Source organism: Artemia franciscana, chromosome 8 (genome assembly GCF_032884065.1).
Source record: "Artemia franciscana chromosome 8, ASM3288406v1, whole genome shotgun sequence".
NCBI classification, from domain to species: domain Eukaryota; kingdom Metazoa; phylum Arthropoda; class Branchiopoda; order Anostraca; family Artemiidae; genus Artemia; species Artemia franciscana.
Window position 1 is genome coordinate 35,627,729 of NC_088870.1, and position 22,487 is coordinate 35,650,215.

At 34.8% G+C, this 22,487-nt stretch overlaps 1 protein-coding gene and 1 long non-coding RNA gene across 3 annotated transcripts in view; one reads left to right on the forward strand and one right to left on the reverse strand.

The window, feature by feature from the left end:
• LOC136030353 (uncharacterized) overlaps positions 1 to 13,243 on the reverse strand; it is a 55,575-nt gene extending 42,332 nt beyond the window's left edge. The window contains exon 1 of the long non-coding RNA XR_010618261.1: positions 12,208 to 13,243. This is a non-coding gene — a long non-coding RNA (uncharacterized LOC136030353). The remainder of the gene's footprint in view (positions 1 to 12,207) is intronic.
• Positions 1 to 22,487, forward strand: part of LOC136030352 (uncharacterized) — a 110,297-nt gene that overhangs the window by 65,809 nt on the left and 22,001 nt on the right. The window contains exons 11-13 of one of the 2 annotated variants that reach the window (XM_065709271.1): positions 3,182 to 3,296; positions 7,559 to 7,720; positions 10,578 to 10,654. In XM_065709271.1, the coding sequence (XP_065565343.1) occupies positions 3,182 to 3,296; positions 7,559 to 7,720; positions 10,578 to 10,654 (354 nt within the window). Of the gene's footprint in view, positions 1 to 3,181; positions 3,297 to 7,558; positions 7,727 to 10,577; positions 10,655 to 22,487 lie in introns of both variants that reach the window. The other variant, XM_065709270.1, reaches the window with a different exon arrangement.

Here is a 22,487-nt window from a genome sequence, read left to right on the forward strand (position 1 = left end):
AATTGCCGAAATTTTGAGAATCGTCTTTTCTACAAAAAGAAAAAAACATTGTCGTCTATACACAGCAACTTTACAATCTGTAATAAGTTCCATGCTTCCATGCTTTGAAGCATTCCATGCTTCCCACATCAATATGATGATATAATGAATCTTTGTGGCATTTTGGTTCCACGTCACCAAGTAATAAGAAAATTTGGCCCTTCCTATTTTTATTTAAGCAATGTCAATATACTTAATTAAGGACAGGGGTTAAATAAGGAGATAATAATTTTGACGGCAAAAAGTGTATCGAAGCCATGGCCCTTCATTGTCATTTATTATAATCAGTTTACGTGGAAGGTATCCTTTGAGATTTGCTTTAGAATTGTTTTCATCATGAGTAATTTGAAAGAACATAATGTATTGAAATACCTGTATAATAAAGGTGACTAGAGTAAATATATTCATTATATAGAGGCATCACTTAATTTAAGTAGGTAGAAAATTACTTAGTATGATGATACTTTTTAAACCTTGTTGACCATTGTTGTGTAACCATTGTTGACACATTTTTTTAGTGAAAATCAGAGGGGATTTGAGGAAAAGAAGAGGATGGGCCGACCCAATTTTTAGAATTTGATTAATGATTAAGATGGGTCTGGACCACCAGAACCATATACTCCTGTGTTTTATAGGCTTTATTTCTGTTGTAAATTTAGGAGCCCAGATTAGTAAGTGTTTCGTTATAGAATCAGGAGTTAAGCATGACAGTGCCTAATCTCCATTCAAGTGGATTATTTTGATGGACTTCGTTCTAAGGATCACAGGAAAGACTATTGATGATCATCGTTCAAATGACAGAGTGAAACCTTCTTGGGCCGTGATTATGTAAAGGATTCGAGTATCCGAAATAATATTTTAGGAAAATGAAAGAATATTTTGTGATCCTGAGAGTTCAAGATATAATAATAGATTTCAAAATCTATATTAAGAAGACTCGAGTCCCTTAATTTGGATCTAATGAAGATTACTTAGCAATGATGATGAAGAGGTGATGCTAGGTAGTGGGAGAATCCACAAAATAGATAGATTGACTTACTTTCGTGTAACTGTTTGTAGGGACGGTGAATTCGGTGAAGATGAAGTAAGCAGAAAGGTCAAGGCACAGGATGTTTTGTCGTAACAGAAAAAAGTTTTAAAGAACATTAAGATAAGTTAATGTTACTAGTTAGGATGAGGGAATATTAATCAGTAAGCTATACGAAAATGCAACTCAATCCCAGCATCAAATTAATAATGAAAGGACTTTAAACAGCGATGGTGGGGGGGGGGCTTATATAAAGATTTAATCAGCAAGGCAGTGCAGTTTTCTTAAGGACTACAAAGAAAAGTCATAGATAATTCTTCTTTTTTTAATGCAAAATGCATAATAGCTTCAGGGTGCTGTAGCTGATTTTTTAACTTTTAATGCACGCAGTTGTCTTCCGTTTAGTTTAGTAAAAATCTCCAAGTTTCTCCAGTGTTCATAGGCTCATAGAACATTATCACCAGACCGTGAAACGACCAGTTTGTGAGTGAAAAACTACAGATCTTACTGCTAAAAGTCAAACTCAATTGAGCTGATAGATATTCACTGATGACTGAGGCTCATCTCAGACCTTCCTAAGAACACTTTTTATAAAAGGCCTTTCAGGAAAAAATACTCTGAGTGATGACCCTAATCTCTTTCTGGAAACATAAAAACTTGACCTGTGTGAACAAAACCTATTTAAAACGAGACGCTACTTTCTTGCTTCTAAGCAAAAGCGCTGTTTCCGAAAATCGAAGACCGGCTAGGAAGCAGAGGGCATAACAACCTAAGTTCCTTTCCAATCCTTGTAAAAAAATAAAATAAAATGAAAGAAAAAAACGGACACAACTCATACAGACTAAATTAAACCAAAACAAAACTTTTAAAAGAATTGGCAGGCATTTTTTAATCAACCCACACACTAAAATAAATCGACTGTTTGTGTCTTTGCCGGTACGAAATGTTAAAGTGTAACTATGGGAAAATGGTTCAGCCCACAAAGGACTCAAAACCAAAGCTGGAGCTCCTAGGAGTGAAGAAGATTCAAACTACCAAAATCCATATATACTAGTGGCCTCTTTGTTTTTGTATATTTTTTTTTATTTGATAATATTGGGTCACTTATTTTTTTCATTTCCTATTTTCTAGTAATTTTCATCTTAGAATCAAAGCACTGATACCAATACTATCTGGAAGCATCTCCTAAGGAGATATGACTGACAAAATATGCAAATATGTATTTTTTATTTACAGTCTACTTGTACTTTTAGTAAATAAAATGCGATCTAGCATGGGAAATTGCGTTTATTTTGTTCGGTATTTGCACTTGTTAATCATTTACCTTGACTGTAATCACCCATTTTACTCATTTTCTACGGTTTTTTTGCTGATTTTCATTGATTCTGGGTAATCACATAAGGACACGCAATTACTCAAATACATACTTTTCCCAAATCAATAAAAGAAGCAGTCCTCTCCGCCTCTTGGATTCTTCCTCTACTATTAAACTGTCTCAGTTCTTTTGTGTCATTACTCTTTTTAATTTTTTTATATACTATAATTCCTTTATTTCTAATATTGGCAGTCACGTTCCGATTTTATTTTGGCTCTTACTTTGTTCACTATTTATTCTTACTAATTATAATTTTACCATCTTTGAATATTTAGATATTGATTTGATTTTGGTTTATTTCCTTTTTATTTGGAAGTCATGCAAGGATGTACTCTTCATCAGTAGCATTCGTAAGGGGATCAGAGATTACTTGTCAAATTCTTCTTCTACCTCAGATTTGTCTTGCTCTTTGAGAAATATTGTTCTCTGGTTCACTCCACGATTTTTTTTATCCATGGCCCGCAATATGTGGCATACGTGGTAATACGTGGCATACCCGATTGAGATTCAGAATTTCTTTAGTCCAGCTACTAGACTTCTCCCAATGGTGAGGGGTACTACCCTTTCAGGATAAAATTAAATCTCAATCGGGGGGGGGGGCACCAAGGTTTTACAAATGTTTTAAATTAGTTTGACCAAAAAAGGCTGCGAAGTTTTCCACCACCACTTATTAACCATTGCTGAGAATAAGTGGAACCATACCGAAGACATTAAAGTATGGATTAATAATTTTGTTTAAGGAGGACATTGAGTAAAAATGCGATTGAATTGGCTAAATCTCTCACCGATGTCACAAAGAAAGGATCCAGCTTTGGGATTGGTTTACTTCGAGGAGAAGCATCTATCGTGACCTTGGTAAGTGGTTTATTTCATCTACTCATATTTACCCCAACGCGTCAAAAAATATATATGATCTAATCCAAGTCACAACCGAAGTAGAGAATGAAACTAAGTCCACACATACTGCTAAAATCTTTCATGCTTTGGTTGATCCCGCTCTATAAACTAGAAGGAAAAAATGGTCTCTTGTAGGCGGGTCTAGTTTTCTTAGATTTTTTTTTGCATTTTAGTAAACAAGGGGGAAATTGGCCCTAGATCTCTACCGAAGCATCAGGATTCTAGGGATTTTCCTATAACATCATAAACGACCATCTAATTTGTATTTTTGAGTTGTTTATGTTCTTTGCCTCTTCAGACCAAGTTCTTGTGTCCATCGCTAATAATTCATTTCTCTATCTTAAACAGTTCAAACCAGGCCTCCTTTTTTGGGAGATTCCCGGCACCAGTTAAAAGTTAAATACGCTAGTAGTCTTGTTAATTAAGTCATTATTTTTGAAATGACTAAAACCCATATTAAAGAAGTTTAGATATGGATAAGCTTCTTTCAAAGAAACGAAAATATGGATTCTATTGCTACTAGGAGTTGTTTCAGCTTCGAACTGATCGTCATATTGAAGATTTGTTACTTATGTTACTAGCTACGGGTTCTAACAAATTGCTCTTGTTATTCCTATTTTGACACTTTTGTAGACCAAATTGATATGCAGGCGATGTGTGCTGGATTTCTTTTTTTGAGGGGGGGGGGATGATCGACAAATTATGTGAGGAATAAAATCTGGTATGTTGCATATTAAAATACTGTAACTTTACTATCTGCATTACTATAGAAGCTATGGTGAACGTTGTACGATCTTTGCTTTTTGGAACGAGCCAAGAGGTGAAGTAACCCTCCCCCTCGCTTTCTGTACGCACCGCACCATACAAATTGTTTTCCATACATATTATTTGAAGTTACATGGTTCTCATCACCATGATCGATACGATCAATCTTCTTCGAGTTCAACAATAGTGATCACAATGGTATGAGAGATCTAGTAAAACTAAGATTGAAAAAAATCCCTCCTCAATTTTTAGAATGTCCTTATGTTTTCGGCTTAGCAGTGTTAAGGTCTAAATAGATAAAAGCAGATGTTTTTCATTTAAAATATTAAAAAAAAACACTAATACAATAAAAAAATCTGGAACTAGTTATGAAGATAACCAGTATAGCACTTAATGTCTTTTGATCATCGAACCGTACACATGCGCTAATTTCATGGGTAGAGTCTTTTGCACCCTCTTCCCACTAGACACTACAGTTTTATTAATTAGCCCTACTTCCGTGTTGTTTTTTTTTTTTCACCATTACTAACCTACCTTTCTTTCTTTTTAAATCCCCTTCTCTTTGAGAAATGTCCCCCTCCAAAATAAATTATCGTGTAATTATTTGTTCACACTACCGTCTTAAGCGTAAAGGCAGTATCTAAGGAAACTGATCTTTCAGAAGCCAGCATTTTTGTAAATCCATCTATAGGTTATTTACCTAATTAATATTTTACGATCCTAAAATTAGTACTACATTTATTTTTTAGCTAGAAAACTAATCTTTTAGAAGCCAGTATTTTTGTAAATCCATCTATAGCTTATTTACCTAATTAATATTTTTCGATCCTAAAATTAGTTCTACATTTATTTTTGTAGCTAGAAAACTAATCTTTTAGAAGCCAGCATTTTTGTAAATCAATCTATAGGTTATTTACCTAATTAATATTTTACGATCCTAAAATTAGTACTACATTTATTTTTTAGCTAGAAAACTAATCTTTTAGAAGCCATTATTTTTGTAAATCCATCTATAGCTTATTTACCTAATTAATATTTTTCAATCCTAAAATTGGTTCTACATTTATTTTTTAGCTACCATATCCTTTAAATGGAATAATTTAGTTCAAAAAATATAAGTGAAATATACCTTTTACCAGAGGCGATAAACATCGCGTGGAACGGGTACTGAACCCTTAATGTATTTCGCAACATTTTGACTTTTCTCTCCTTCCAACATTATGGCTAACTCTGTTTATTATCCTTAGTTTCCACATAGTGCGTTTTACAGTAACCGCCGACATTTTTGCGTATGTCAGGCGACTTTTCAACTCATTTTTTTTGTAGAAAATCACAATTTCGTACACGATAAAATTTACCAACGCATGCTAGAAAAGTGGCCCAGAAGCAAAGTGAATAGCTAATTATTTAAAATGGATTCTATAAAATTCAGATTGTATGTGTAAAATTTTCTATCAATTCGTGAGATTTTGCTGATTATTTCATGGCAATAGTAGAAATTTACAGCAGAAAATGGATAAAAACTTTTTCTTCTGTAAGATAAGGTAAGGGTAGTTGCGGTTACCTTGATCTGGGGAAAAAATTTTCCTTTGTATGCAATATGTTATTTGGATGTTATTGGAAATTTTGCTAGATTCGGAAAGTAAATATTGATCTTACTGGTAAATTTAGATATAAAGATATTACGCCACCTAATACACTGATATTGATCAGTTTGTATTATCCTTCAATTTTGGATATAAATAATGGTAAAATAATATATTCTGTGTTTGGTAAATTCGAATATAGTCTGAAACTACTGTGAAATTTACGTAAATAAGCGCAATTACGTAATTCACAAGTTACTTGTAAATACATGTATATACTCGTAAATATGTAAAAAAAATCGGTATACTTTGGTAGGGTTGACCAATTCTATTATTATTTCTTTTAGATCTATTAGACTATTAATTTTTTTCCCCTTACACTTATCCGCTGTAAAGTTATCCTTGATGATATTAATTTAAAAAGTTATGAAAAAGAAGAGTTTTAAAGAAAAGTAAATAACCATACTAAACACAAGATGGACAGAAATAAAGTCATATAATAAGTCAAAATTAAAACAACAAGAAATTACTATCTAATAATAAATGAAACTCAAAAACAAACAGAAATTAAAGTAAATAATAATATTAAACATAAAGGAAATAGATACCAATATAGATGAATGAAAAAAAAAATCTAAAAACAAAGTAAAAACTCATTTGAATACTCAAATCACACGTAAATCAAACAAAAATTACAACAGAAAGGAGTCGGGCTACAGCCCTTCCCCCTCCTCTAACCGCAAAAATTCTAAAGACTATTGCATCGTTTGCGTTTTATTAGAAACTGAATGTATTTGAACCGAGTGTTTTGATTTTTCAAAGCACTCCGTGACAATAATTCCTGGAAATTATAACAAATCAAGATCTATCTAACCATAATTTTTAATTTTTCAACGTTATAAATATATAGAAAATCAGTTCAAGATATATTTTGATTTCAGTAGAGCATAAATGACAAAAAAAAACGCTTTAGAACTTTCAAACAGTTCGTGGTAACGAACTGTAGTAAGGAGCGACCCGGCTCAATAGTAAACGAAACTTTGATGCTAAAAGATATATCAAAAGAACCGAATTTTTATGCTGATCTTAAAAATATAAGTCTTCTGGCAAAAAGTGATCTGTCTTCTGGCAAAAAATACGAAATTCCGCATTTTTGGAGATAGGAACTTGAAATTTTTTCTGTAGGGTTCTCTGATACGCTGAATGCGATGGTGTGATTTTCGTTAAGATTCTATGACTTTTAGGGGTCGTTTCCCCTATTTTCCAAAATAAGGACCATTTTCACAGGCTCGTAACTTTTGACAACAAAGACTAAATTTGATGAAACTTATATATTTAAAATCAGCATAAAAACCCGATTCTTTTGATGTATCTCTTAGCGTCAAAATTCCGTTTTTTAGAGTTTCGTTTACTATTGAGCCGGTTCGCTCCTTACTACAGTTCGTTACCACGAACTGTTTGATATGACTGTTTAATCTCTGTTCTTTTTGGGTTTCATTCATACTTCCATACATTTTTATGGCAAATGTGTTTATTTCGGTTTCCATGGTACGTAAACTGAATATAATAGGAGAAAACCAACTGCTCCAATCTATAAAATTTACTTATTGTAAGGAGATGTGCTGTAAACCTTAGTTAATAGAAATGAGGGACATATATTACTATTACTATTTTCTAAAACCTCATTGCAGCAACAAGCCGCCTGAGGCTTGTTGACACGCATGAATTAACACAGACACGCATGCATGTAACGCCTTTTAATTACCCCAGGAAAGACATACCCCGCACACTTATGCCTAAACTTATCTTATGGTGGAAGACCCCTTTTGTTTGAACCCACCGGGTGCATTAATGTTACTTCTTTTCTAGTCAAACAAGGCAAGTTCGTCAAGAAACTTAGAAACTAACCGGCCATCTCTGAAGACAGTGAAGGAATTTCAGGATAATCTTTACAATCCCCAAGGGAGATCACGCAAAAGGAAATTGGCTCCCAAACTACCAATTCTATGTAATGCAGAAACTATACGCCAAGTGAGGGTGAGTTTTTATCTCTAAGCATCTTCCCTGAATAATAATAAAAAAAAAATTGTGAGAACACTTTTACTGACTAAGATGTCACTGATAAATATAGAATTCTACATGGATAAACCGCTATGTTTGTTGTCGATCAGATATATAAAGGGTTTACATCCCGATACGACAGAGCTGGAACGGAATAAGGATTATAGGGTATCATCCCAGAACATTTGACTGACAGTAATTTAATATTTACCCTCACCTGTTCAAAGGCGCCTTATTAGTTTTTATTTTGCCTTTTTTTGGGGGAGGGATGTGCATAAATTTTTTTATGAGCATCTTTTCACAATACGGTACGTGCACCGAATAGTTTTAATAGCCTTCAAGTGTCTAAATGTTAATTTTGATCTGGGATAAAGGGGGAGGGACAAGGGGATTCAGGATTTTTTTTATTTGCGGACTAGACTGCAGAAAACAACTCATTACTTATTCGAATTATAAACTCATACAAATTAGCCAACTTTGACGAAATCATCGAAATTGTCTGAAAGAAGTGGATTAATTTTAAGTTGCAGCTAATAGCATCAAATCAGTTGCGGAATTTTTTCGAATGGCATATGTTGCTTTTGTAAGCAATGTGGTCAAATAAGTCTAAATTAAAAAAAAAATGTTAATCACCAAATAAGTTTTTGAAGTAAGCATTTTTAAAATCTCCCATTGAGATTGTTCTGACCCGAAGAGTCTGCAATGAGATTTATTGTATCGTCTTCCTGTTGTTTTAGGTTAATTTCGATGCAGGAAAGTAATATGCAGCTTGGATCATTGACCGAGAGTACAACGCAGCAGATAGATTGATGGGTGAAAACCGATGAAAAAAGAGGCAAAGTAACCTCCTAACCTACCCAGTGCACAGTCTCACATATAAGTGGTAAATTTTGGTTAGGGTACGCTGAGATTTTTGATAATAGAAGTAATTATAACAGATGTTTCTGGATCAAACTGGAATTACTGCACAGAAAGCTCTCAAATTAAGTAGCCTATCAATTTTTTTTTGATGGCAGGCTAATGTGGTTTAAAAAATTACCAAAAATCAGTGTATCATTTCTGGAATTGAGAAAGTATTTTGCTAATTCTGGTTTCCAAGAAAATCGAAGGTGACTGAAACCGGGAACACAGCAAGCTAATCCTGGTAGCTTATAAAAATCAACAAAGTGTTTCAGATGGCTTGACATCTTCTCCATATATGTAGAACACGTAATACAGGAACCCAATTCCCTACTCCATAATATGGATGGTACTGAACTATGGACAGGGGTTCCTAGAGGTACCACATCAATCCCCCCCAAGACCCGAAAATCAAAAGTCACCAGAAATATTAAAATTGAACTATGATACATTCAGGTTATATGCGATTTTTGAAAGAAGCTGCGAGAAAAATTGCCAGAAAACGAGCCCTCTTGAACCAAATATAAGAAAAATTTAATTGTAAAATCACCTTTCTATGCTGCTGCCTGTGGAAATACACGGAATATCATGTCATCTATAGAATTGGTCCATTTTTTAAGTGTGTCAGAATCAGCAACCTGTGCCCTCGATTTTACCCACCTTTTATTTTTCTTGGATACCGGAATCTGTAGGCTGCTTTTCTCATTTCATATCTCAAAAGGTGCCGACTTGGTAACGAAAAATTGATTTTTGTAATAATCAGCTTTGTTATTTGGTGACTAATTATGCGGTCGTCTTACATACTGACAGTGTCATTGCATTCGTAAATTTTAAGGTATATCCACCTTAAGACGGACAAATCACTGGATTCATTAGTCTCAAATTATATCTATCCATTTGTCAAGCCAAGATTACGTTTTTACCAAGATTACGTTTTTACTTAGACTTATGCTTGGGAAAGGATCTAAACTTGCTTGGGGGGATTCGATGCCTTAAAGAACCTCGTCCATTACAAGCTTTTGCAGAACTTGAAAACAATAACTAGATCTAGATCTATATCTGCTGTTTAAAGACTCGTGGACAAGAAATAGGTCACGAACAACAACTGCGAGAATCAGGCATTGTAACGTTTCTTCTATTGCGGTTAAACTTAAGGATGTGTGCTTAGATTTGTTCAGTCAAGTAAGGCTTTATCGTTTTCTGTAGGGGAGTGGAGACAATAGAGAAGGAATTTTTTTACATTTCAGGCAGTGTTTAAGATTTTGCTTTTTAAACAGTTCGTGGTAACGAACTGTAGTAAGGAGCGACCCGGCTCAATAGTAACCGAAACTCTAAAAAAAGAAATTTTTATACCAATAGTAACATCAAAAGAATCAAATTTTAATGCCGATTTTAAATATATAAGTTTCATCAAGTTTAGTCATTCCCATCAAAAGTTAAGAGCCTAAGAAAATTTGCCTTATTTAAGAAAATAGGGGTAAACACCCCCTAAATGTCATAGAATCTTAACGAAAACCACGCCATCATATTCAATGTATCAGAGAACCCAACTGTTAAAGTTTCAAGCTCCTATCTCCAAAATGTGGAATTTTGTATTTTTTGCCAGAAACCAGATCACGGATGCGTGTTTATTTGTTGTTTTTTTTTTCGCTCTTTACACTAAAGTTTTTTATTGTTTTAAAAAGTACAGTTGTGACAGAGTCAAACTTTAGCGTAAAGAGTGAGGCGATGAGAAGGGGATAACTCCTGCCATATACAGAGTAATTTCTGTTCGTTTTAAGTTTTAATGTCGCTCCTTACTTACAGTTAAAAAAAAACGCGTTTTTTATTTAATACTCTGACAGAGATCTTAGCTCTCTCAGTGTCCTTCCCATTGACTCTACTAGTCAGAAATATTGTTGGACGTAACCAACTATTCAATTTACAGGTGAAAAACCCCCTTGTTCGCGCTGGAGAAGGATTCCAGCGATTTAGGAAAAACTTCAGCTCATTTAGAAAAGATTTGTAAGTACAAAAGTTCTTTAGTATTTAAGTAGATCAATTTTTTCAAGTTTTTGGAAAGGTCACGGGAGTTTGTCCCGTTTGTTTCCTCAATTTTTTTTTAAAACTCCATCGTTTGATTTCTAGCTGGCAATAAACAGCTTGAATCTTTGGCTGGATAATTTTGTTGTAAAGTATATATAGAAAAGATATTGGCTTTGTAATCAATCAGAATTTTGAAAAGGTCCCAAAGAGCTAAAAAAAAATCCTATAGTTTAATTTTGGTTCTTAAAATAATAAATAAAGACTTTTTCCTTTAATTCATAATCTTGTGCTGCATACAGCATGAGCTTGTGGAAATTGTCCCAATGCGGGAGTTCTTTAATTTATTTTATATTTTAAAAATATCACTTGATCCAGAATTACAAATAGAATTTGTGGTTTTAAAATGGGGAAAAACCTTTTTTTACACTTTGTAAAAATGTAAATGATGATGCTCGAGTGTGCTGTAGTTACTTCAAAACTTCCAGAGGAAGGAGCAATATTAAGTCTATATTGGTGCGTCATATATATTATAATGCGTCCAGATCTTCTGTCGAAAATCTTCGATCGGTTAACTTCTCTCGGGTGTAATTACCCCAATAAACTTGTTCTGACATAAAGATTTGAATTCTGAGATGTAGATGCAAATTTCAAGCTATTTTGATGATTTGAAGACAATCTAAGAAGACTAGAAAGTTCCGAAAAACAATTTGGGGGTTTCGGAATATAAAGTGTGGCTTGTTTTTTTTTTTTAATACTGTGTTCAAAGCGCGCCCTGATATAGAATGCTAGAAAAGAGGGTTACAACTAAGATTTGTTGGATGCATCAAAGGTGATCCCTCAAATTAGTTGAAACAAGATAAAACTACAAAAATTGCACTGAATGTCTAACAGTTTACTTGCCTAACACCATCTATTCTACCAAGGTACGCCTTACTTTTATAAGGCATACCTATTTTTCCCCAAAAATTGACCTTTTCTTTCTAAAAAAAATCTAAAAAACGAATTCTCAATATTTTGGGGAAGCACAAAAGCAAAAAGGCCCTTCCCTTTGGCTACAGAATGATTTAAAAGCATTTACCTTTTTAGCATTAAGTATTACCTTTTTAGATTACTACCGTGTCATTATTGTGGAAAAAAAGTACTGAACATAGTGCAAATGTACAGCAGGAGGAAGATTTGATTAGTAGCAAAGGACGGTGTGTATCTCTACCCAGGCCCTCTTTGCAATTCTATATGCGGGTTGTACTACAATATCGCATGGTTTCTAGAACTACTAATAGTAATCGAAATTCATTTTCATTTTCAAATTTTTACTCCCTTACGCTACACTAAAGAGGTGACACTTGCGGGCCGATATCATCTATTAGACCCAAACTTTTATACTTACTCACTTTTATACGGTTCTTCTCCTGGCAGTTGAAGTTGCCTATGTTATTTTGAATATTTTTCTTTGTCATCCTTAGTAGAAGATATTTAATGTGCAAAGAACCAAGTGTGATAAACTTTCTAATCTTCTTGTAAAAAGTCCTTACCTCTGTTACTGCCTCTGTACTAACTTCTTTGATTAAATAAAAGGTGAATAGTGATAAGTTTCACTATCTTCAAGGCTAATAAATCTATAAGACCTAAGAAAACAACTTTAAATGTTCTAACTATCATTTATCTTCACTGCTGTTTTGTTTTACGTCATCCTGAACATCGATATCTTGTTGCGGTTTTTCTTTTTCTCCAGACTTCCCGGAATTTTGAAACACATTTTCAGTCATTAAAATATAAATATGTCATACGATACGAAGGATAAGATAGTTCCAGTCATGTAGGTATCCATATATCATCCTCAGAGTTGTTTTTTTTTTTTGCCAGCATGAGGGTAAATTAACCTCTCCCTTATTAAAAAAAGGTATTGCGATCCAAACCCTCTTTTGAAAAATGCCAAAGGAACCAAATCATTGTACACATAATAACTATTTCGAAAATATTTCGCTTAGCTGGATTCCCTCTTTAACCCTATAAAGGTTAAGTCAACTGGTAATGCGGGACTTCTCCTGTCACAATTTTCATAAGCTTTAAGGGATAAAACTTGAAAGAATATCTTAGTGAAAGTTGGACCGTAAGAATGCTTGAAATCAGGTAATATAGATTGAGATTCTTTTTGGACGTCTTAAGTACCGCTTCCCGGCACATGCAAACAGCCATTTCTGTAAAAATATCCACTGTTTTATTTTTACAGTTACTACACACGACTACATATTATATCTAATGATATAATTGTTGGATAAGGTCTTCATTTACCGAAGTTAGCCAAGCGACGTCAGTGATGATAACCAGCTAATTGTTAATCTTGCCTTGACAAAGTTGAATAAGCACTGCTCTGTTTTTTTTTTTTTTTTTTTTTTTTTTTTTTTTTTTTTTTTTTTTTTTTTTTTTTTTTTTTTTTTTTAATTCTGATTAGGTACACTTCCCGGTGTAGTTTGACCAGCTTATGGTCCGTTCAGACTAATGGAAAAAACCATTGAGAAAAATCGATTGATACGAGGGGAAAAGTGTTCAAACTATAGTTGCTAAGTTTTTCCTGCACTTGTATGCGCTAAGTCTATAAGCAAAGTGTATCTCTTTCCAAGTTTCTTCTTGTGTCGTGTTAGATTTATACAAAGCATTACTTGTGTTGGAAAAAACTGATGATTCTGAATAAGTACCACCCAATCTCGAACTTTTGCGTTCTTAAAGTTGACATGATTTCTATTTTCTAAAATACGTGCTCATTTTTGCTCAATGACACAAGAATAACCGGTCGGCACCATAGGAAAGCTAGAAAAAAGTTGCTTCTCCCCAAATTGATCGGTACTATAAGAAAAATCAATCAGCTTTCCCATAGTATCGATTACAGTGCAATACAGCGGAATTGCTCAAAGCCTGTTTATAGCCCGGGATGTGTTTAGTCAAACAGTTCGTGGCAACGAACTGTAGTAAGGAGCGACCAGGCTCAATAGTAACCGAAACTCTGAAAAATGAAATTTTGATATCAATAGTTACATCAAAAGAATGGCACTTTAATGCTGATTTCAAATATATAAGTTTCATCAAGATTAGTCTTACCCATCAAAAGTTAAGAGCCTGGGAAAAAGTCATACAATCTTAACGAAAATCACACCATCAGATTCAGCGTATCAGAGAACCTTATAGTAGAAGTTTCAAGCCCCTATCTACAAAGATGTGAAATTTCGCATTTTTTGCCAGAAGACAAATCATGGATGCGTGTTTATTTGTGTTTTTTGTTGTTGTTTTATCCCCAGAGGTGATCGTATCGACTCAGTGGTCCTAGAATGTGGCAAAAGAGCTCATTCTAACGGAAATTAAAAGTTCTAGTGTCCTTTTTAAGTGACCAAAAAAATTGGAGGGCACCTAGGTCCCCTCCCACGCTCATTTTTTCCCAAAGTCACCGGATCAAAATTCTGAGATAGTTATTTTATCCACCAGAGTCGAAAACCCCAATAACTATGTCATTGGGGACGACTTACTCCCCTGCAGTCCCCGTGGGAGGGGCTGCAAGTTACAAACTTTGATCTGTGTTTACATATAGTTATGGTTACTGGGGAGTGTACAGACGTTTTCAGGGGGATTTTTTTGGTTTAGGGGGATATTTGAGGGGGTGGGGTTACCGAGAAGGATCTTTCCATGGAGGAACTTCTCATGGGGGAAGAGACTTTCAATGGAGGGGGCGCAGGATTTTCCAGCATTATTAAAAAAAAATAATGAAAAAATAAATATGAAAAGTTTTTTCTACTGAAAGTGAGAAGCAGCATTAAAACTTAAAACGAACAGAAATTATTACGCATATGAGGGTTTACCTCCTCGTAATACCTCGCTCTTTACGCTAAGGTATTTTTAGTAATTTCAACTATTTATTCTACGGTCTTAGTGATTCAGGGGTCATTCTTAAGGAATTGGGACAAAATTTAAGCTTTAGTGTAAAGAGCGAAGTATCGACGAGGGGTGAGCCCCCTCATATACGCAATAAAAACATACGAATATAGAAGTTCGCTACGTAATTTAATTAGTAAATTACGTATATTTTTTACCTATGAAAACGTTCGTAAAAAATTGTAAGTTATAGTTGCCTTTTGAAGTAATTAAAAAATTGGAGGGCAACTAGGCCTCCTCCCTCGCTCCTTTTTTCTCAAAATCTTCCGATTAGAACTATGAAAAAGCCGTTTAGCCCCAAAAAATTAATATGCAAATTTCGTTTTAATTACTTATGTGCGGAGACCCAAGATCAAACCATGCATTAATACAAAAACGTCGAGAAATTAAAAAAAAACAAGTTTTTTTAAATGAAAGTAAGGAGCGACATTAAAACTTAAAACGAACAGAAATTACTCCGTATTTGAAAAAGGCTTTTCCTCCTCAACGCCCCGCTCTTTACGCTAAAGTTTTTTACTGTTTTAAAATGTAAAGTTAAGAAAAAGAGTCAAACTTTAGCGTAAAGAGCGGGGCGTTGAGGAGGAAAGGCCCCTTTTAAATACGGAGTAATTTCTCTTCGTTTTAAAATGTCGCTCCTTGCTTTCATTTAAAAGAACTTGTTTTTTTTGTTTATTTCTTCAAAGGGAGCTCTTCGTAAAACGTGCTTCTTGGTAAAAGCTATTTCATCTGAAATTAATTAAAAAGTACTTTCTAAAAGAGAAGTTTTTCAAAGAAAAGTAAAGAGCCATATTAAACTTAAGACCAACAGAAATAAAATCGTGTAATAACACAAAGTCAAAATGACCAGAAATTACTATCAAAGAATAAATGAAACCCAAGACGAACAGAAATTAAATAAGCCATCACAACAAACATATAGATAACAGGTACTAGTAAATATGAATGGATAAATCTTATAATGACAAAAATCAAATTGAATATTGAAGTCAAAGTTGAAACGAACAAACATAACTAAAAACAAGAGATTGGCTACTGCCGCCCCCTTCCCCCTCTCCTAAACTTAAAAATCTAAAACCAATTGCGTCATTTGCGTTTCATCAAAAACTGTATATGCCTTGAACAGTCTTTGGAAAGAACTAGTAAAAATAAACTGAATGTTTGATATATAACAATATTAATTACTGATAACTCAAAAATTCAGGATTTTATTTCACTGTAATTTTTGGTTTTGTTTTTCAATGTTGTATAAAAGCAAATATTTATAATATAATTGGTTTTCAATAAAGCGCAAATGACGCAATAGGCTTTAAACTTATACGGTTATGAGAGAGGGATGGGAGCAGTCGCCAAACTCCTGTTTATAGTGATTTTTTCCGTTGAAGTTTAACTTGAATATTCAATTTAAAATTTACTCATTTTAAGATTTATTCATCCATTTATAATAGTACTTGTTATCTATATGTTTACTATGATTGTTTGTTTAATTTGCGTCTGTTTTGGGTTTCATTTATTCTTTAATAGTAATTATAGGAATTTATCTAGCTGGTCTTAAGTTTAATATGGCTCTTAGTTTTTCAAACTTTTTCGGAAAGAACTGTTTTTACCAACTTCTGTTCGTTTTCGATTGCCATAGTTTCAGGATTTTCAACATCCCCCATCTCAGCATCAAAATTTTTTTCGACATCAAAACTTCATCAAACTTCCAAAACATCAAAGTGATGTTTTACAACGAAATTTAAAAATTCAACAACCCCCTCAACATTCCCTAAAGATAGTACCAAGTAGATGCGGCAGTAGTCGTAAGCAGTCGCAGTCAAATTTACAAGTTGTCACAGTCGGATTTTGTCACAGTTGTAACCAGTCACATGTGCAGCCGCATTAGTAGCAGTGGCCCTGAAAGTTTTAAGTTACCCGTTACCGTTCCCAAGATATTGCAGATAATCCTTTTGATAACTTGGATGCAGATAGTTCTTTTAATTTAGCTCAAAATAACCTCAAAATTTCCCAAAATTTCACCTCAATATTATCATCCTTTTCAGACACACCCATGATCAAACATTCCCCCCTTTCTCAATGATAACTCCGGTATTCCAAAAATGGAGGGACTGTATAGTTTACATTTTTGCCCCAGGAGCTGTGATTTCATGGCATCCTCAGAGACATAGCTATTAAATGTTGTGGATATTTTGAATAAGACGTTTTTGTTTAAATTTCTATAAGTGCTAAGGGAGATATCTAAAAGGGCAAGAGGGGGGCCTGGTTTCCCTCTATTAATTTTCCAATATCCCTCTTAACATACCTTTAAAGTTTCAAATAAATAACTTTAGCTATTCCTTAGATATTACTCCTGTGTTATTTTGAAAACTCTCTGGCATATAGTGTATTTTGATTTTGTATGACATCCCCCTAAATATTTTCTAAAAGTTTTACGTTGATAGCCTACTCTTATCCCATTAGGAGACTCAGGATCAAACATCCTCCCTTTTTTCTGATAACCAGCCTTGTATATGAACAATGGGAAACTCGTACAACTTACAACAATTACCCTAGGGGCTGCGGGGAGGTTCTGTGATCTTCGGAGGCATAGTTATCAGAATCTTCGACTATTTTGAATATAATGCATATTCCAAAATTTTGATCACATATCTTTGAAGGAAGGGTACCTAAGAAAAATGGGAGGGGACTTGTTGCCCTCCACCCTCTTTTTAACATCCTCCTCAACATGCACCAAAAGTTTAAACTTAATGCCCTCAGCCGTTCTAGAGATACTGCAGATACACCTTTTGGATAAAGTGAATGCATGTAGTATCTTCTGATTTAGTTTAACATGACCGTTGAAATTCCCCAGAGTTTCACCTTAATACGCTTACCTTTTCCGAACAAACCCAGAATTAAATATTTCCCCTTTTCCTAATGATAATCCAGCATGTAAAATAGGGCTAATTGCATAAAATACAATACTGATCCTGGGGGCTGTGGGGGGCATTGCATCCCTGGAGGCATAGTTACTAGACTTTTTGACTGTTCTGAAAAAAAAATCGCTCTTCAAAATTTCGACCACTGATGAGGTAGGGGAATATATATAAGAAAAGCGAGAGGGGCTGGTTATCCTCCTTAGGCTACTCAACATCCCCCTCAGGATCCCCTGAAATATTCAATTTAATACCATCAGCAGTTCATTAGATATTTCTGTTACGCCCTATTGACAACCAGCATACATACAGTGTGGTTTATTGTGTTCGGCATTCCTCTCAAAAGCTCTCGGGGTTTATGACATCCCCATCGGCATAGTTAGTTGACCTTTAGACCATTTGAATAAGATGATTATTTCAAAATTTTGCAGAATTTTTTGGAGGGAGGACAACTAAAAAGTGTATGGGAGGGCCTGGCAACCCTCTAACCACTTTTCATCATTCTCCTCAAATGTCCTGAGAGTTTCAACTACATACCCTCAGCCATTCTTAAAATACTACATAACCTCCTTTTTGATAAACTGGGGGCATCAAGTCATGGCTAATTGTAGAAAAAGCCAAGACAGATAGTCCAATTAACTGAGAAGAAAAACCTGGCATTAATCCCCCCCTCATTGCCGTCGTTACCATCTCCCACTACTTATCCCACTACACGTTTCATGTCACTCCACAATGCCGAACTAGAGTCAAGCTGTTGAGGTTGTAATACCCTTTGCCTTTTTGGATGCACCCAGAATTAAATAATTCTGCTTGAATTTCTGCAAAATTAAATATTTATTCATGCAGGATGATAAATCCTGCATGCAAACAATGAGCAAATTGCATAATTTACAATCCTTGCCCCGAGGCTGTGGGGGCATGGCACACTCGAGGCATATCTATTAGACCTTCCGACTAGTTTTAACAAAATGACAGTTTCAAAACTGTACTCGATGTTGATCTAAGGGGGCACCCACAAAGGGCAACTGAGGGGTCTTGTTGCCCTTCACTGTCTCTTCAACGTCTCCTCAACATGCCTTTAAAGTTTCAACTTAATACCCTCAGCCGTTCCTTGGATAATGCTGATGTCCCTTTTTGACAACCAGCAAGCATATAATTTGTTTTCATTCTGTTTTGCATCTCTTTCAGCATTTCCTTAAAGATTCGCCTTAACAAATATGCCTTTAAGCCTTTTTGGAGACTCGGGATCAAACATTCCCTCAAATAAAAATCTTATATGTTAAACAAAGGGAAATTTGCACAACTTACAGTCATTGCCCCGGGGCATAGTTAGGCATAGTTATTTCACCTTTGGACTGTTTTGAACAAAATAGCTTTCTCGAAATTTTGATCGGACATATTTGGGAGAAAGGGTGTGGGGGGAGGCTGGCAACCCTTCGATCCCTTTTGACTTTTAAAAAGGTCACTAGAATTTTCGATTTCTGATCAAATGATTTTTTGGGGAGGGGAAGGGTTACAAAAACTTTGAAAACACATTAAAAATTTGTTTGTATGCATTTTTGTTACGTTTTTATCAGTAAAACAAACATTTTGGGGGGAGCCGTTCAAACCCCCTAGCCCCCCTAGATATGGCCTTTTCGGGTGACTTGTAAACAAAATAGCTACCTAAAAATTTTGATCGGATACATTAGGGGAAAAGGACTTGGGGTGACTGGCTCCCCTTCGATCACTTTTGACTCTTAAAAAGGTAACTAGAACTTTCGATTTCCAATCGACTGAGCCCCCTCCAAATTTTATACGACCATCCGTTCCACATAAACCTTATATGTTAACAATGGGCAACTTGCATAACTTACGGCCCTTGTCCCAGGGACTTTGGGGGATTGGTCAATCATAGAGACATAGTTATTTTACCTTTGAATTATCTTAAACAAAATAAATACATTAAAGTTCTAATCGGATGCATATGTGGGAAAAGGGCGTGGGGGGCTGGTTGTCCTCTGGTTACCTTTAATTCTTAAAAAGGACACTAGAACAAAGGACACTAGAATAAGTATAAAGTGAAGCCTTACGACCCCCCTCAAGCAGTTCGTGTTAACAAGCGGTTTAAGTAGCAGGGCAGCTCGGTAGTAACCAAAACTCTAAAAACAGAGTTTCAAATACAAAAGACTCATCAAAGATACATCAATAGATACATCAAAAGACTCAAATTGTTATGCTAATTTGAAATATTTAGAGTTCATTAAGTTTAATATTTTGCATCAAAAATTACGACCCTGAGAAAATTTGTCCGAATTTTGAAAAAATGGAGGAGCACTCCAAAAACATCAAGTAATCTTAATGAAAAGCATACCATGAGATCCAGCATATTAGAGAACCCTACTGAAGAGGTTTCAAGATCCTATATACAAAATGTAGAATTCTACAATTTTTGCAAGAAGGGGAATGAGTGTTTATTTGTTTTATGTTTTTGTTCAGGGGTGCTCGCATCGAACAGGTGATCCTAAAAGATCGATTGAGGGCTCATTTGGTCGGAGATCAAAAATTCTAATGTCCATTTTAAGTAACCAAATAGATTGCAGGGCAGCTAGCCCCCTCCCACATCCCTTTTTCCCCAAAGTAGTCCTATCGAAATTTTTAGATATTTATTTTGTTCATCATAGTTAAAAAGTCCATTAACTACGCTTTTGGGGACAACAAAACCCCCACTGCCCCTGGGGAAAGGGCTGTAAGCTACAAAATTTATCCATTATTTACGTATTTCATTTGTTACTGGGAAGTATAAAGACATTTTTGTGGGAGGGATTTTCTGTTTGGGGGGATTTTCCACAGTTACAACTTTCTGCTGGGAAGGAATTCTCTGGGGTGAGATTTCCAAGGGAAATTTTTACACCGGAAGAATTTTCCAGAATGCCTATACGAAATTCTTTTTATTTAACTTACTTTGTCTTTGTCGACTAAATTTAACATGTGGAGATGTTCCGGGGTAAATTTTCAGCGGGGTTGGAATTGTTCTGAGGATTCTTCCAAGGAGGGGAGAGAAATAATCCGCGGAAGAAGTACTCCATGGGGTATTTCCACAGGAACAAGTTTCCATTGGGGGTGGGGGGATGTCAGAGAAAAATCTCCGGAGACGGATTTCTGATGTGATTTGAAAAAAGATCAGAAATCAAAGCCTTTTCAAGTGAAAGTATGCTCAGGACAATTTTTCGGGCGGAATCGTCAGCGAGAAATTTTCCTGTAGAATTTTCAGCGAGGATAAAATTGTCCGGTTGGTATTTATCAGGTGGATTGGGGGAAGGGGGGTCTTTTCTAAGATTTTTGAATTGTTGTAATCCCTTGTTAAAATATATACAAATATTTTTGCAATTACCAGTTTTTTGCTCTTTACGCAATTTAATGTCTTTTAAAATACTGCATCTATTTAAAGATATTTTGTTATTACCAATATGCAAGTCCGATTTCTAACAACGACTTCTACTGGGCTTTAAACTTTTTGTTCTCTTTTTTAAGTTTTTTGATTTGCTGTAGTCCCTTTTGAAAATATATTCAAATATTTTCACAATAACCTTTTTTTCGTTCTTTAAGCAATTTAATGTAAACTTTATAACGATGCATTTACTCGTGGTTGGGAGGGGGGGGAGGAGAATGGTATAACTCATCAAACTTTTGGTTTTCTTTTTTGATGTCTTTGAATTGTCGTGATCCCTTATCAAAATATATGCAAATATTTCTGGAATTATCAGTTTTTTGCTCTTTAAGCAATTTAATATAAACTTCTCGGCAAACGGCTTCTATATATGGATTCTCATTGTCGCCTGTTTTCTAACCGCAGACAATTTGCTGTCTTTTCATACAGGGTCTTTTCAAAGATATTTTGTTATTAAAGTAAGTCCGATTTCTAACAACGATATATACTAAGCTTCAAACTTTAGGTTTTCTTTTTTAAGGTTTTTGAATTGTTGTAGACAAGAGTTCAAGTTCAAGTTCCTTTCATTATCAATATACATCCATTTATAAACAAAAACATCCCAAAGAGCTCAATGGCCCGTTATTTGGGAAAAAACAACAATAAAACAAAATATAAATAACTATTAAATACATTCGCACTTAAAATATATTTAGATTCTACTCACCAGTCCTCACCCGAGTACAACCGGTCTCCGTGCCACCTACTTAAAAAAAATACATTGGGGATACAACACTCACACCACTCAAATCTAAATAATTAAATTCAATCTAAATAAATAATTAAAAAAATTAAATCTAAATAATTAAACAATATAAATAACTGATCAATATTATAATTTAATGTTTTTAATTAAAAAATTCTTCAACTGTTCCTTGAAGGAGCCAATGGTACAGGACCGTCAAATCCCAACAGGAATGGAATTCCACAGCAGCTATCAGACCTAAGTCCGAGCGTATCCTGGTTCCTAGTTTCATAAGGACTGACATTTCTGATAATCTCAAGAAGCCCAGAAAAACTTGATGGAAGGTCTCCACGGAAAATTGAAATGCAGTGAAAGAAAGGTGTAACGTACAAATATCTTTAATCTTCAGAAGTTCAATGGAAATATGGGTGGTAGATGGCAAAACTTTTGCTGATTTCAGTTGGAGATTATGTAAAGGTGTAAGTAAAGATGGAAATGTAGACATCCAAACTGACGAGCAGTAACATGAATAAGGGTAAATAAGAGAGAAGTATAATAGACGAAGGATAAAGAAGGGAAAGACTTGCTTCAGTTTCCGAATAATTTTAAGGCCTCGAGAAACCTTTAATTTCATTGACTCAATATGCCGCTTGAAAGAGAGGTTTTCATCCAGATGTACCCCAAGGAATCGAACAAACCGGTCAGCGGGGCGGGATATGGATCCCTTGGATGTTTGAAGCTCTGTCAGTGTAGGGCGGCTTTTGTCTATGCGGGAGAATATAAGAACAAACGATTTTTTTACATTCAAAGCTAATAAATTTGCAT